We start from the raw sequence: 14,980 nt of genomic DNA, 5'->3' as shown, positions 1-14,980 counted from the left end.
TTGAGCTCCATTACTATACTGACAACTGTCTATTGGGAAATTTCAAAATGGATGTTCCAGAGTCACATAAAACTCAACTGTCCAAAAACAGAACTCATTCTCTTTCTCCGAATTTATTCTTCATAATCGTTGAATCATTTTCTTTCAAGTCATCCAGGTTCACAATCTCATTGTCATCCTTATCTTCCCACCTTACCATATATTTCCAATTAGTTGCTAAATCTTGCCATTATCTACTTCCAGAATATCTCTCAACTCCAGCCCTTTCACTTTCTAGTCACTCACTCAGCCACCTCATTAGTTCAGACTTTTATCATCTTTGACCTACATTATAGCAAAGGCCTCCTAACTGAAACCTCTCCCCACTCCAATTGGTCCTCCATACAGATATCAAAACAATTTTTCTTCTGGCAAATCTGACCACCTTTCTTCTCTAATATAAAAGGTAAATTTCTCTCTTTGACTTTTAAAGACCTTCACAATCTGATGCAAATCCACCTTTCTCATCTCATTATACGTCATGACTTTTCACACAGTCTATGATCTAATCCAAAGCTTTCTTATGTTAAACATGGTAGAAATATATGTTAAATTTTATAATGATGTTATTTTGCATAGATTTATATATGATTCTGCTGATGGAACATAAGTTAATTGAGAGGAAGGATTGTTGTATTTTTTGTCTTTGTAGCCCTACTTCCTAGGGTGCTTAATATAGTAAATGCTTGTTAGCTGATTTGTTGACTGTCCTTTATTTTCAAAGAGGATCAATGTTGGGATTAGGATATACAATATCCTTAGCTGTGGCTGATCAGTCAGCTCAAATGCCAAATACACATTTACCTAAAAGACTGTTTTATAGAGAACTCTCAAAAGACAAGCACTCACACTGAGGTCAGAAGCAGCAGTTCAAGGACACTCTCAAGGTCTTTTTGGAGAACTTTAGTTTTGATTGTATGACATGGGAGAGATGGAAATACCCATCATAGTATACCAGCACGAATTCCATGAGCAAAGCAGAATTGCAGTAGCACAAAGGAAGTGTGAACTGTGCAAATCCAGAGACATTTCCATCCCTAATGTTTTAACAGACTATTTGAGTTTGACTTGTGGTAGAGTCTTCTGAACTCATTTTGATTGGTTGATTTATGTATTGATCAGAGAGGGTATCAGTGGAAGACAAAGTATTAAGAAGGAGAAAGTGATTAACATCTAGTCTAATCTAATCTAAGAAGTCAATAAAAATCTTTTATGTGACTGTAAGGTTGACAATAAGCAACTAGGTGGTGCAGTGGAGAGAGCACTGGGCTTGGAATCAGGAAAACTTGACCCTGATTTAACCCCATTTACCTCAGTTTCCTCATCTGTCAAATGAGCTAGAGAAGAAAATGGCAAACCACTCCAGTATATCCTGCCAAGAAAACCCTAAATAGGGTCATGAAGAGTCATATGTGACTGAAAAATGACTGAACAAGGTTCACAAACACACCTGAACCTCAGGCACTGTGGTAGGGTACAACTATTATTTATCATCATTTTAGACATGAGGCAATTGAAGCTCAGATAGATAAGTGACTTGCTCAAGGTCAATTCAGTAAATACCAGAGGCTGCATTTGAATCCCCTATTATTTAGAATTCTTTCAAATCTGGAGGTTTTTTTTCATTACAGAATGAAAGAGGATGACAGCTCAAAAAAACCAGAAGATGTGGTTATTTGAACTTTGTTATTAGCACTCTGGGGACAGCATTTTTTTTAGGAGATTAGTAGAAACAGAATCTGATTGCAAAAAGTTGAGGGTACATAATGAAGCGAAGAAAGGGAGTACATGCTATTCACTGTAGGACCTTGAGAGGGAAGGAAAGGAGAGATAAGATGATCACTGAGGAGATGACAGGGTCCAGGGAAGTTTGTTTTTCATTTTTTAGGGTTAAGAAAGACTTGACTTGACATATGGGAAGCAAAGAGCCTGCAGAAAGAAAGAAGTTGAAGATGTAGGAAAGACAGAACATGATTAAGATTGTGGAGACAATACTCCCCTTCCCCAGTGGATCTTTAAGCAAAAGTACAATAACTACTTCTTGAGGATGCTATAACTTGGATGCATGATTTGTTTAGAGGTTGGACTAGACAACCTTTCAGCTTTGCAATTCTATGATTTTTACGATCTTATTATCCTACCAGAGTTACCCAGGATTATAAGTGATGATGAGTTGAGTGAGAGACATTGTTGGTGGATATGACATCTGAGTGTATTGAGGTTTTTTTTTTTTTTTTTTTTAATATTGGTAAGTTTTTGGTACGTTGGTATAGTTTTATGTTTTCATTACAATGTGTATGTCCTATCTTTAACTCTTACCCTGAGGTGGATGGATCTTTTTGAGTATAGAGTTGTTGTCTTATTCCAAATAATTGCCCAAGAACAAGCTAAAGTTTTAACTATGGGAAGCTTATTTGTTTGACAAAAGTATGTCTATCAAGGAACAAATCATTGGGAAAATCATGTGTGTGTGTGTGTGTGTGTGTGTGTGTGTGTGTGTGTGTGTGTGTGTGTTAGTGTTTCAAAGCCCAGGCATCCTACCTTTATACCTGCACTTCGGCACTTGCCTACAGCATCAGGTACAGCAGCCCGGGGTGGGTCAATCATGGATATAAGCCCCACAAAACAGAGATTTTTTATAGGAAAGTTGACATTGTCTGTATCAAAATTAAAGTCCCCAACATATGGGTCAGAGAGGTTCAAATAGCAGAATCCTGGAGGGAAAAAACGAAGAAAAAGTAATTCAGATACCCCCTCTTCTACATCCCTATGCCTTAGCATCCTATGCCCTTTCCCAATCCCCTATATCTTAGCATCTTGTACCTTTTCCCCAATCCCCTATGTTTTAGCATCCTATACCCTTTCCCAATCCCTTATGTCCAACATTCTTCCCTAGCTTTTATGGTCTTCTCCACTATCCTCGGGACCCTACTCCTTCAGACCTTCTCCCCTTTTCTGTTTCTCTCACCCAGCACACGCTCCCCTCGTCCTCCCAGTTCCATGTAGGCATTCTGGAAGGCTTCTTGAGTCTTGTCATCCAATGTTTGCTCTGTGCCATTTACCAGAATAGTAGAGCAACGCTCTAGGATTTGTTCCGGAGCTCCCTTCATCACTAGAAAATATCTCATGGAGGTCTCATCTCGAATATGGATCGATAGCTAGGGAGACAGAAGATGCTGTGTAAGGGAAGGAAGAGATGGGGCTGTGGAGAAGAGGTGCCCTTGTCCCTTATTTTTCTCACAAATGGGGTTTCTAGTCCATCCTTCCAAATTCTCCTCAAGACTGGATCAATACTCAGGCTTGAGAAGGGGACCTTAAAGATCAGTGATAGCTAGATGAGGAAACAAACTCCGGGAATAGTGATGGGTTGACCATGATTCCCTGAACAGCAAGGAGCTGAGCTGGCATTCAAATATAGGTCCTCTGACTCCAAATAAGACATTTTTATACTACACTGCAGAGGGGGTGCTTTTTTTGGTATTCTCAGCATTTAAAACATAGTACCTGACATATAGTAGATACTTAATAAATGCCTAATGACTGACTGATATTAGCTATGCCCCCAAATATATCTTATTTTGTATCTATCTGTCAGAAAGGTAGCACAGCTCAGACTCCTGAAATCGTGATTGATCCTTGCATTCAGAATTCTCAAACCTTTCAAAATGATTTTTCCTTATGATGTTCCTGATATTATATAGAGATTGTTTTTTTTTTCATTCTGCTCACTTCATTCTCTATGAAGTTATTATTCAAATGAGTTCATTTGCATCATCTTAAGTTTATCTGAAATTTCTGATTTTGTAATTTCTTATGGTGCAATAATATCTATTATATTCCTGTATCATAATTTGTTCAGCCAATCCTTGTATTGATGGGCAGACCCTTAGTTTATTTTTTTCAGTATCAAAAGTGTTGTTATAAATTTTTTTACATGTGCTCTTTTCCTGTTCCCTTGGGTTTTTTTTTTGGGGGGGGGAATAGGTTTAGTAATGGCAATGTTGGAGCAAAGGACATATATAGTTTTAGTAGCTTTGGGCATACTTTCAAATTTCTTTCTAGAATGGCTGGACCAGTTCATAAGTCCTTCAGCAGTATGTTAGTATGTTATATTCATGCAGTCCTTTCAATTGTCATTTTTTTGCCAGTCTTATGGGAACTGACAGAATCTCAGAACTGCTTTAATTTGGAGCACTGTATTTTATTCTGTAAGGAGGCAATTGCGGTTAAATGACTTGTCCAGAATCATATAAGTAAGTGTCTGATTCTGAATTTGAGCTTAGATCCTTCTGATTCTAGGACCAAAGCGCTATCATGCCATCTAACTGCTCATAGACCATTTAAAATTATTAGCTACTTGCTGTTTGGTTAAGTTTTAAAAAGTCATTGTTCTTCTGGATTTTAAAGTATAAGCATAATTTAGAGATATTATGGATTCAGTTCTATTCAATTTCAGTAAAGTGAATATTGCAATAATGTGAGTCACTTTGCAGTTTCCCAGTTTTAAAAGTTATGTTTACACTACACTATAGTCTATGAAGTGTGCAATTATATTATGCCTAAAAAATAATGTACATGTCTCAGTTAAAAATTTTATTGCTAAGAAATGCCAATCGTCATCTGCACCTTCAGCTAGTCATAATCTTTTTGTTGGTGGAAGGTCTTTCTTCCCTCAGTGTTGATGGTGGTTGCTAAAGGTGAGGTGGCTCTGGCAATTTCTTAAAATAAAATCATGATGAATTCTGACACATTGAATGATGTTTGCTTTTACTTGAACACACAGAGACCATTGCAGGTTTATTAATTTGGCCCAACTTAAAGTTTATTGTGTCTGTAACAGCAACATTATATGATCATCAGTTTTGGTGGATGTCGCTCTTTTCAACAATGAGATGATTTAGGTCAGTTCCAATGGTCTTGTGATGGAGAGAGCCATCTGTACCCAGAAATAGGATTGTGGTATTGGAATGTAGATTACAGCATAACATTTTTACTTTTTTTTTTTTTTTTGCTACTGTTTGCTTGCATTTTGTTTTCTTTCTCATTTTCCCCCTTTTTGATCTGATTTTTTCTTGTGCAGCATGTTAATTGTGGAAATATGTATAGAAGAATTATACTTATTTAACATATATTGGATTACTTGCCAGCTAGGGGAGAGGATGGGGGAAGGGAGGGGAAAATGTGTAATACAAGGTTTTGAAAGGGTGAATGTTGAAAATTATCTATACATATGTTTTGAAAATAAAAAAGCTTTAATAAAAAAAAAAGGAAAAAAAATTGTTGTCTCTTAGGAAATAGGCCCAAGAAGAAGGAGACATATGGGGAAATGGCCAGCTGGAATACACACAACATTAAGTTTGCCATTTTATTTGGGTGCAGTTCATGGTACCTCAAAACAATTACAACAGTTACAGGAATGATCACTGATCATAAATCATCCTAAGAGATATAATAATAATAACAATAAAAAAATCTGAAATGTGAGAACTGTCAAAATATGACAGAGATACAATGTGAGCATTTGTCATTGGAAAAATGGCAGTGATAGTCTTGGTCAACACAGGGTTGCCATAAACTTTAATTTGTGTAAAAAAAAACAAAAACCCAAAATTTAAGACCCCATAATATCTGTGAAGTGTAATAAAATACAATAAAGCAAGGTATACTTGTACTTGTGCAATTCAATGACTTGTTAAAATATAAACTTTATTATTATATAGTCCTTTCCAATTGATCAAATATCATTCCTTTGATTTTGTTTTAATATTTTCATGTTGTCTCATGGAATCCTTGCTTTCTGTTTAGTCCATTCTAATTTTCAATAATCTGAATTCTTGGCTATGGTTAGTTTCCTTCTCCAGCTCATTTTACAGTTGAGGAACCTGAGGCAAACTTGCTTAGGGCAACACAGCTGGCAAACATCTAAGGCAGATTTGAATTTAGAAATTCAGGAAGGGCCTCTCATGCTCAAGTCACTGGCCACCTGGCTATCTTTTCTGCATAGTATCTGATGCTTAATCTGTTCCAGTAGTTAACTTCGCTCTTTTAAAGCCAGTATCAAATTATTGTCATCATTGTTATTTTGTAGTATATGATTTGAGATCCACACCCCTTTTATTTTTATTTTAAAAAGTTTCTTTTTTTCTTTTTCTTTTTCTTTTTTTTTTTTTGAGATTCTTTACCTTTTGTTATTCCAGATCAATTTCTTTCTGGGTTTTTGTTTTTGTTTTTGTTTTAGCTCTCAAAAGTAATTCCTTGGTAATTTGATTGGTACAGCACTGAATAAAATTGATTTGAGTAGCATTGTTATTTTTATGTTGACATGGCCTACCCAGGAACAAATGGTATTTTTTTTTTTACTTATTTAGGCCTGACATAATTTTTCTAAAGAAAATTTTTAAAAATTTCCAGTTACATGTAAAATAACTTTTTTTGGGGGGAGGTTATACATGTAGCATTTATTTTCTACATATTTTCATATGAATCATGTTGAGACAAAAAATCACATCAAAAGGTGAAAATAGTATATATTATTGTTTTCCCAGTTACATTTAAATGTTTTTTGTTATATTTTATATTCATTTTTTACATATTTCCATCTATATATCATGTTGAGAGAGAAAAATCAGAAAAGGAAAAAAACATGAGAAGAAAGGAAAAAAAGGTGAAAAAAGGTGTCTAGCTACATTCACTCTCCAAAACCTCCTCTCTGGATGTGGATGGAGTTTTCCATCCAAAATTTATTTGGGATTGCTTTAGGTCACTGAACTGCTGAGAAGAAACAAATCTATCATAGTCGATCATTGCATAATCTTGCTGTTGCTGTATACAATGTTTTCCTGGTTTTGCTTTTTTCACTCAGCATTAGTTCATGTATATCTTTCCAGTACCTTTCTAAAATCAGTCTGCTCATTATTTCTTATAGAACAATAATATTTCATTACTTTCACATACCATAACTTATTTAGCCATTCCCCAATTGATAGGCATTTACTAATTTTCCAATTCTTTGACATCACAAAAAAAGCTACTACAAACATTTCTAAAGAGAATTTTAATTGAATTTTTATAGTTCTAGCATGGGGTCTTGATAAACCTCAAAATATTTTATATCTTCTGTTGATTCTATATTTTTAATGTAATTTTATATATTCTGTTGTTCTATATTTTTAATGTAATTTCTTTTCCTTTTTTCTTCTTCCTGAGTTTGTTGGTGGTAATATACTGAAATGCTATTGATTTCAATGGATTTATTTTATATCTTGCAGTATTTCAAGGTTAATCATTGTTCAAATTAATTTTTAATTTACTCTCTTTTTTTGGGGTTCTATGGATAAACTTTATATCACCTTTAAAAAGGGGTCATTTTGTTTCCTCTTTGCCTACATTTATTTCTTTGATTTCTTTTTCTTGTCTTATTATATAACTTACTTGATATTAAATAATAATAGTGATAATGGATGTCTATGCTTAACTCTTGATCTTACTGAAAAAAGTCCTACCCTTTCTCTATTATATATGTTGTTGACTCTTAGTTCTAAATAAATAATTACTATATTAAGGAAAGATCTGTGCTTTCTAATGTTTTTTTAGTAAACAAAAATGGATGTTAGATTTTGTAAAAAGCCTTTTTATTGCCTATTGACATAATCATAAGCTTTTTGTTATTTTTTGTTATAAATATAAATTATTATGCTTATGGTTTCCTTCATTCCTGGAATAAATCCAGCCATAATAGGTAAAATATTAAATATGTTGTTTTAGTCCCTTTGCTAATAGTTTAATATTTTTGTAACACTATTCATTAGGAATCTTGGTTTAAAGTTTTCTTTATCTTCCTGTTTCTTTGTTTTAAATATTAAGACCATATTTGTAAAACAACAGTTGTAATAGCACTAAGATGCACTAAGTAGTTTTCAAAATTATTTTATTTGATCTTTCTAATAATTTGGTGATGTAAGTAGTATTATTATCCTCATTTTATGTTCACTTGTTTGATGACTTGCCCAGGGTGACAGAGTTAGTGAGCCACCTGAGTGAGGCAAGATTTGAACTCAACCTGATTACAAGTCCTGGACTCTGCTACATCTACCTGTATTTGTCACCAACTTGTATTATATCGCAGAATATAGAAGATTCCCTTCTTTTCTTATTTTTATAAACAATTGATGTTATATTAGAATTATTTTTGCATATTTGAGGATTTACTTGTAAATCTATATGTCACTGGATTTTTGTTTGCTTTGTTTTGTTTTCTATTCCTTTAGTAGTTTTAGGTATGGCTTAATTTTTTTTTCTGATTAGTTATTTAAATCTCAGCTTCTTAAACTATGGTTCATGACCCCATATGGGGTCTCATAACTGAATGTTGGGGTTACAATATTATGATTTGTTATCAGTAAATATTTGATTTGTATACCTATTTTATATGTCTATATATCCAGAGTCATGTAAACATTTCTTGGATGAAAAAGAATCACAAGTGGAAAAAGTTTAAGAAAATTGATTTAAATGCTCTAGTTCTGTTAATTTGAAAATTTCATATTTTAAAATATTAATTCATTTCGTTTAAATGACCAATTATGTTGACCTATACTTACACAATTTTCTTTATTTCATTTTAAGCTGCTGTGAATTTTTCTTTCTCATTTTAGTACATTTTTAGTACAATTTGATTTTCTTTTAAAAAATCATGCCAGATAATTATTTTATTTTTATTTTAAATCAATTTTTTTTTTTTCTGAAGCAATTGGGATACATGACTTCACACAGCCAGGGAGTGTTAAGTGTCTGAGAGCAGATTTGAACTCAAGTCTTTCTGACTTCAACTAGCTGCCCCTTATTTAATTTTTAAACTTTCAATTTTATTATCTCTTCTTTGATTTTTACTCTTTCTACCTTGATATTTGGTTGATTTAAAAAATATATTGTTTTTTTAACTTTTTAAAAAATATGTCCATGTTAAATTTGCTTACCTTCTTAGATGGAAAAGGAAGGAGAGGAAAGAAGAGAGAGAAAATTTGAAACTTCAGAATTTTAAAAGATAAGTGTTAAAATTGTTTTTACATGTAATTGGGGTAAAATATAAAATTTATAGAGTAAGAAAAGATAATCCACAAAAAATAAATTACATGTTCATCTCAATAACCTGTTAAAATATAAATGCTTCAACATCATTATAGTCCTTTGTAATTGACCAAATGCTAATCTTTTGATTTTGTTTTAATATTTTCTTCTTGTCTCATGGAATCATCACTTTTTGTTTGGTCCACTCTAATTTTCAGGGTGTTGAATTCTAAGCTATTAATTTTCCTTGTCATTCTTTTCTTCCTACTTGTAGTTTCCTTTAATATTACATTTCTTCCAAATTTTCAATAGTTCTTGTGGGTAAGATATCTCTGAAGTTCTACTTAGACCTGTGGAATTATTATCAAGTATATTAGTAATGGAACTACCATTTAACTGTAAGTCCTCTGACTCTATCTACAAAGCTCTTTCCACTACACCATACTGATACTTTTTTTGTTGTTTTGTTGTTACAATTCTAAGAACTCAAGTCAAAAGATGTATCTTAAGCACTTATTGTATGCAGGAGACTGTGCAAGATGAGTTATATAGACAAAAGTGAAATAGTCCTTACTATCAAGGAGATTACATTCTATTAATCTCCTGGTCATTTTAATCACTTACTCATTCTTCTCTTTTTGAGGAAAGGAAATGCTACTTGACTTGATACTGATTTATAAGAATTATCTGATAACCAATTATGCTCCTAGTCTAATCCTCATCTCCCAACTTTTTTTTCTGTCTGTTCTCCCCTTTCTTTGATTTTATTCTTGCACATAGCTCCATACCTGGTACTTGTTGGTGGAGTTGAAGGGAATCTCTGCCACCTTAGTGTACTTCATCCTCATCTCAACTACCGAGCCATAAGTTTGTTCAACGAACTTGAGTAGAGCTGATTCAGAAGCATCACCTGTTGTCGTTCTCTGCCGGGAAGGGGCTAGAGTCACCTCCAGGAGCAGGAGTTTGGGCACCAGGATCCCTGAGAGTCACTGGGAGGTATAGGATCCACCCATGGAAACGAGGTGATGGATGGATTGGGAAGGAGATACACTTGCTGGATAATGAGAGAAGTAACTGAAGGCTGGGAGGACAGGACTTTGGAGATACCTTCTTTCACTATGGATCCAATACCTTAGTGACAGGGATTTTGTCTTGACCTGCTTGAAATTCAGCTCGATTACACAGACCAGCAATTAGAGCCAAAATAGACCAAGTTTCAGAATTCTTGTCAAAAGTCTTCCCTGAGAAAAAGAGGAATTTGTGAGTATGGGATGCAAGGGGATAAATTTGAGAAATATTTCATACTCTGTTTCTTATTTAAATGCTTCTCAGGGGCATCATTCCTTTTCTTAAAGTCCACCTTTTAGAGGTCTTTTCTTTTCCCAATGTTACCATTCCTTCCCTTTCAAACCACTCTCCTCCTCCTCCCTTCCCCTTCCCCACAAATGTTCCCAGTCACCAGACTGGTCCTCAGTGGTGTCAGCCTCAGATATAGTCTTGTCAAACCACATGTGGGCCACAGTCATCCGGTTCTGGGTCAGGGTGCCCGTCTTGTCTGAGCAGATGGTGGAGGTGGAGCCCAGGGTCTCTACAGCCTCAAGGTTCTTGACCAGACAATTCTTCCGGGCCATTCGCTTGGCTGTCAAGGTTAGACACACCTGGGGTGAGGGTGGAGAGGAGAAGGAAAGGAAAAGGAGCTCAACCTGGTATTTCTTGCTGGAGTTGCCACCTCAGCCCATCCTTTTAAACCTCAGGCTCAGAGGCTTATGTAATAATAACTAACATTTATATAGCACCTACTACATGCTAAGCAGTGGACTAAGTAAGGCGATTTAAATGATCTCATTTGATCCTCATAACATGTAAAGTAGGTTCTATGATTATTATCCCCATTTCACAGATGAGAAAACTAGAGCAGAGAGAAATTAAATGAATTGCTCAGGGTCACACAGCTAGAAAACATCTAAGGTTAGATTTGGAATTATTTTTAATTTTTTAAATTAAAAAAACGTGCAAGGCAATTGGTCTGCCATATAGCTAGTTAAGTATTAAGTATCTGAGACCACATTTGAACTCAGCTCTCCCTGATAAGAGGGCTGGTCCTCTATATTCTGAAGCCATTTAGCTGCTCCTCTGAGGTTAGATTTGAACACAGGTCTTCCATGCTCTATCCACTGTATCACTTGACTGCCTAAAGGTACATTCAACCTGAGGTTTTCAGAAGGCTGCTTTCACACAGTTCAAATTGCTCAAGAGCTTTAGAGCAATGAGTCATATCTAGTTGGAGCCTAACTAGACATGGGCTGTGACGAGGTATTAGAGGCTGATGTAGAGGGGAGGCAGGAGTTAGGGAAACAAAGAATAATATTCTCATAATTTAGGAGCATAAGCCTATAAGATTTAGAGCTAGAGATCTTAGAGAACAGCTAGTGCTTCCCTATTCATTTTACAATTGAGGAGACTGAGTCCCAGGGAATCCCAATGTTTTGTCCAAGGTTATAGTTTGTTAATAACAGAGCGGGGATTTGAATATAATCCATGTTTAAGTATAGAATGCCTACAATTCTGAGCACTATATTAGTTTTTGGAAGGAAACACTAAAGAAATAGGAGGCATAGACTCTGCCTTTCTGGATCTTAAAATTATTAGAGGGAGACTAGAAATACATGTATACACATTTACATACACACATAAATCTGTATATACACACAACATGCAAAAGAGAAGAAATATACCAAAGAACACATAAATAATTTAGTTCATCTTAAAAAAGGCACTTTATTGAAGCGCTGTAAAGAAATGCCCTTTCCTTTGCTGAGGTGGGAATTAAATTACTGTGGGGGTGGTATTGTAAACCTGTGAATATTTCCCTGGGGAGAGAAATATGAGCTCTACTGAAATCAATCTGGGTAGAACTTTGCAAATGTGGCAGATTGATGCCCTGCCCCCAACCCCTGGGTTTGGAAGTTGGAGGTTAATAATAGGGGTTGAAAGGGGTCAGGAGTCCATCAGCTTGTCATGAGAGGAGGGTTTGGGGAGATTGGTTGAGGCACAGCTAGGGAAGGGACATCCAGAATTTTCCCCAAAGATGAATGTAGTGGTAGGTCAATTGGTGACTAAGCCAGAAGTTAATTTAGATGGAAGAAGAAGGGTCTATTTATCCTTACCATTACTGACCGGATAAGGGATTCCTCTTTCATTTAGTCCTTATTGTTGTTGTTCTGTCATTTCATTTATGTCTGACCCTTTGTGAATCCTATTTGGGATTTTCTTTTTTTCTTTCTTTCTTTCTTTCTTTTTTTTTTTTTTTTTTTTCCTGAGGCTGGGGTTAAGTGACTTGCCCAGGGTCATACAGTTAGGAAGTGTTTAGTGTCTGAGACCAGATTTGAACTGGGGTCCTCCTGAATTCAGGGCTGGTACTCTATCCACTGCGCCACCTAGCTGCCCCCCCCCTTGGGGATTTTCTTGGCGAAGATACTGGAGTGGTTTGTTGGTTCCTTCTTTAGCTCGTTTTACAGGTAAGGAAACTGAGGCAAACAGAATTAAGTGACTTGCTTGGGGTCACACCTCTAAGAAGTATCTGCGGTTGGATTTGAATTTTTATTGATTCTAGGCCTGGTACTTTACCCACCTACCTGCCCTTAAATCCTATTTCAATCATAATTGAAAATGTTCTAGATTTGCAGAAATAGGTATCAGGTTTAAGTTCCTGGTTTTGCCACATATTAACTAAGAAACCTCAAAACAGATTGTCTTCAAAGGGTTTAATCAGATAGTCTCTAAAGTCTGCTAGTTCTACATCTATGATTTGGGGCTTTTGGAGGGTGTGCTAATGAAGTTGAAATACTGGCAAGTGCAACCAATCTGAGAAACTGCAAGTACAAGGTTGGACACTTTTCTAACATTTAAGCTAGCTTAGTTTGGAGAAGTATATCATCAGAAAACTGACTACTAGAGCATGATTTTTAAAAATTCAGAGCAGTTTACAAAACCATCTATATTAAGATACCGAGGGTTTGTTATCTCTATGGATAAAAAGAGTATCCACACTAGTGAAACAAGAAATCATTTACAGTATACATGTATGATACAGTTTTCTATCTAAAGCACAATAATTCTTTACTTGATATGTATATGTTTTTTAACCTTTAGTTTATTTCTTTTAAGTAATGGTAAAATACCTTTTCAAAAATTCAACCTGGATTTAATGTTACACTAAGGGTAAAAGAAGGTAGTGTTGGGGCCAGGCTAAGCCAAGAGTAATGGTAGGGTGAGAAGCTATTTAAGTGATACTTTTTTCCCTGAGGCAATAGGAGTTAAGTGACTTGCCCAGGGTCATACAGCTTGGAAGTGTTGAATGTTTAAGACCAGATTTGAACTCAGGTCTTCCTGACTTCAGGGCTCATGCTCTCTCCACTGCATCACTTAGCTGCCCCTTAGGTGATGCTTTTAAAACAGGGATGACGATGAGCAAAGAGCCAGTAAGATATTTTAAAAAAAGAAAAGACAGAGGTCTAAAAACTCAGATGGGATTGGAATCAGAATGTTGTCTCTTTTTTTTTTTTTTTTTTTGCTTGGATTCCTGAAGCTTTGTGTAGCAGAAATAATCTGGCCAGGAGTTGTGTGAATCTAAGCAACGAAGGCAGCTATATAGCACCTTATGTAAGGGAGGTAACAAGAGCTGCGGAGTGGGTAGAAGACTGTTCTTGAAATGAGGAGGGCCTGGCTTATAATCTTGTCTCAGTTACTAATTTGTTAAGTGACTGGAAAAATCACTTAATTTCTCTATGAATCATATGCAAAATGAGAAGGTTGGACCTGATGACTTTAAAGCTCTAAATCTACAATCCAATGATCAAGGGAGGCAATAAGGAATGCCCTCTGGAGAGGTGACCTAAGGTTCAGGTGTGAATCTTCTAATAGACAATCATCTGACAGGGAGATGAGTATTTATTTAAAAGCTATTTATTAAGTCAGTTAATAAATATTTGTGAAATATTTACTATGTGGCAGGCATAGCACTGGGGACACAAAAAAAGACAAAAAAACTGCCCCTACCATCGAAAAACTCACAATCTAATGGGGAAGGAGGAGGAAACATGCAAGCAAATATACACCAAACCAGCCATGGACAGGATAAATAGGAAATAATTAACAGAGGGAAAAGTCCTGAAATTAAGAGGAGTTGAGAAAAGTTTTCTATAGAAGGTGGAGTTTTAATTGGGAGTTGAAGGAAGCCAGAGAAATCAGAAGCCAGAAATGAGAAGAAAAAACATTCCAGGTGTGAAATGTTTTGTTTTGGGGACAGTATTGGAGACTCATGTCACTGAATCAAAGAGTATGTGTTGGGAGAAAGGTTTAAGAAGACTGGAAAGGTAGAAGGAATCTAAGTTATGAAAGGCATTGAATGCCAAACACAGGATTTTGCATTTGATCCCGGGGATGATAGGGAGTACTGGTGTTTATTAAGTGTGTGGGTATGGATGCTTTAGTAATATTGAGATCAATAGGGCTTGACAGCAGTTGGTGGGATGGGAGAAGTGAGAAATAGTGAGCAGTTAAGGATAAGTAACACTTAGGCTGTGAGTCTGAGGGGTTTGGAAGGCTGGTGTTTATGACTGGAATAGAGAAGTTTGAAAGGAAAAGGCTTTGGATGAGGAGGGGAAGATGATGAATTGAGTTATGGACATGTTGAGCTTAAGACGTCTATAGGACATCCAGTTCTAGATGTCTAATAGATAGTTGAAGATGTGAGACTCTAGACTAGCTGAGGGATTGAGGAAAATAAATAGATTTGAAAAAGGTCATCATAATTAAATTCGTGGCAGCTGAGCTCCGCCCTGCCCCAAGTGAAGTAGTATGGAGGGAGAAGAGT

The 14,980-nt window shown here is 35.6% G+C and overlaps 1 protein-coding gene and 2 long non-coding RNA genes across 3 annotated transcripts in view; 2 read left to right on the top strand and 1 right to left on the bottom strand.

Annotated features, from left to right (window-relative positions):
• Positions 1-10,009, top strand: part of LOC141539474 (uncharacterized) — a 53,802-nt gene extending 43,793 nt beyond the window's left edge. The window contains exons 2-3 of the long non-coding RNA XR_012481305.1: positions 9,023-9,086; positions 9,886-10,009. This is a non-coding gene — a long non-coding RNA (uncharacterized LOC141539474). The remainder of the gene's footprint in view (positions 1-9,022; positions 9,087-9,885) is intronic.
• Positions 1-14,980, bottom strand: part of LOC141539466 (sodium/potassium-transporting ATPase subunit alpha-2-like) — a 68,342-nt gene that overhangs the window by 21,248 nt on the left and 32,114 nt on the right. The window contains 5 exon segments of the mRNA XM_074262300.1: positions 2,581-2,753; positions 3,008-3,197; positions 9,894-10,028; positions 10,237-10,346; positions 10,565-10,763. Of these exon segments, the coding sequence (XP_074118401.1) occupies positions 2,581-2,753; positions 3,008-3,197; positions 9,894-10,028; positions 10,237-10,346; positions 10,565-10,763 (807 nt within the window).
• LOC141539475 (uncharacterized) overlaps positions 10,278-14,980 on the top strand; it is a 34,843-nt gene continuing 30,140 nt past the window's right edge. Inside the window, exon 1 of the long non-coding RNA XR_012481306.1 lies at positions 10,278-10,365. This is a non-coding gene — a long non-coding RNA (uncharacterized LOC141539475). The remainder of the gene's footprint in view (positions 10,366-14,980) is intronic.

Source organism: Sminthopsis crassicaudata, chromosome 4 (genome assembly GCF_048593235.1).
Source record: "Sminthopsis crassicaudata isolate SCR6 chromosome 4, ASM4859323v1, whole genome shotgun sequence".
Lineage (NCBI taxonomy): Eukaryota > Metazoa > Chordata > Mammalia > Dasyuromorphia > Dasyuridae > Sminthopsis > Sminthopsis crassicaudata.
Note: the sequence above shows the minus strand (reverse complement) of the source record. Positions and strands in the feature narration are given on the sequence as shown.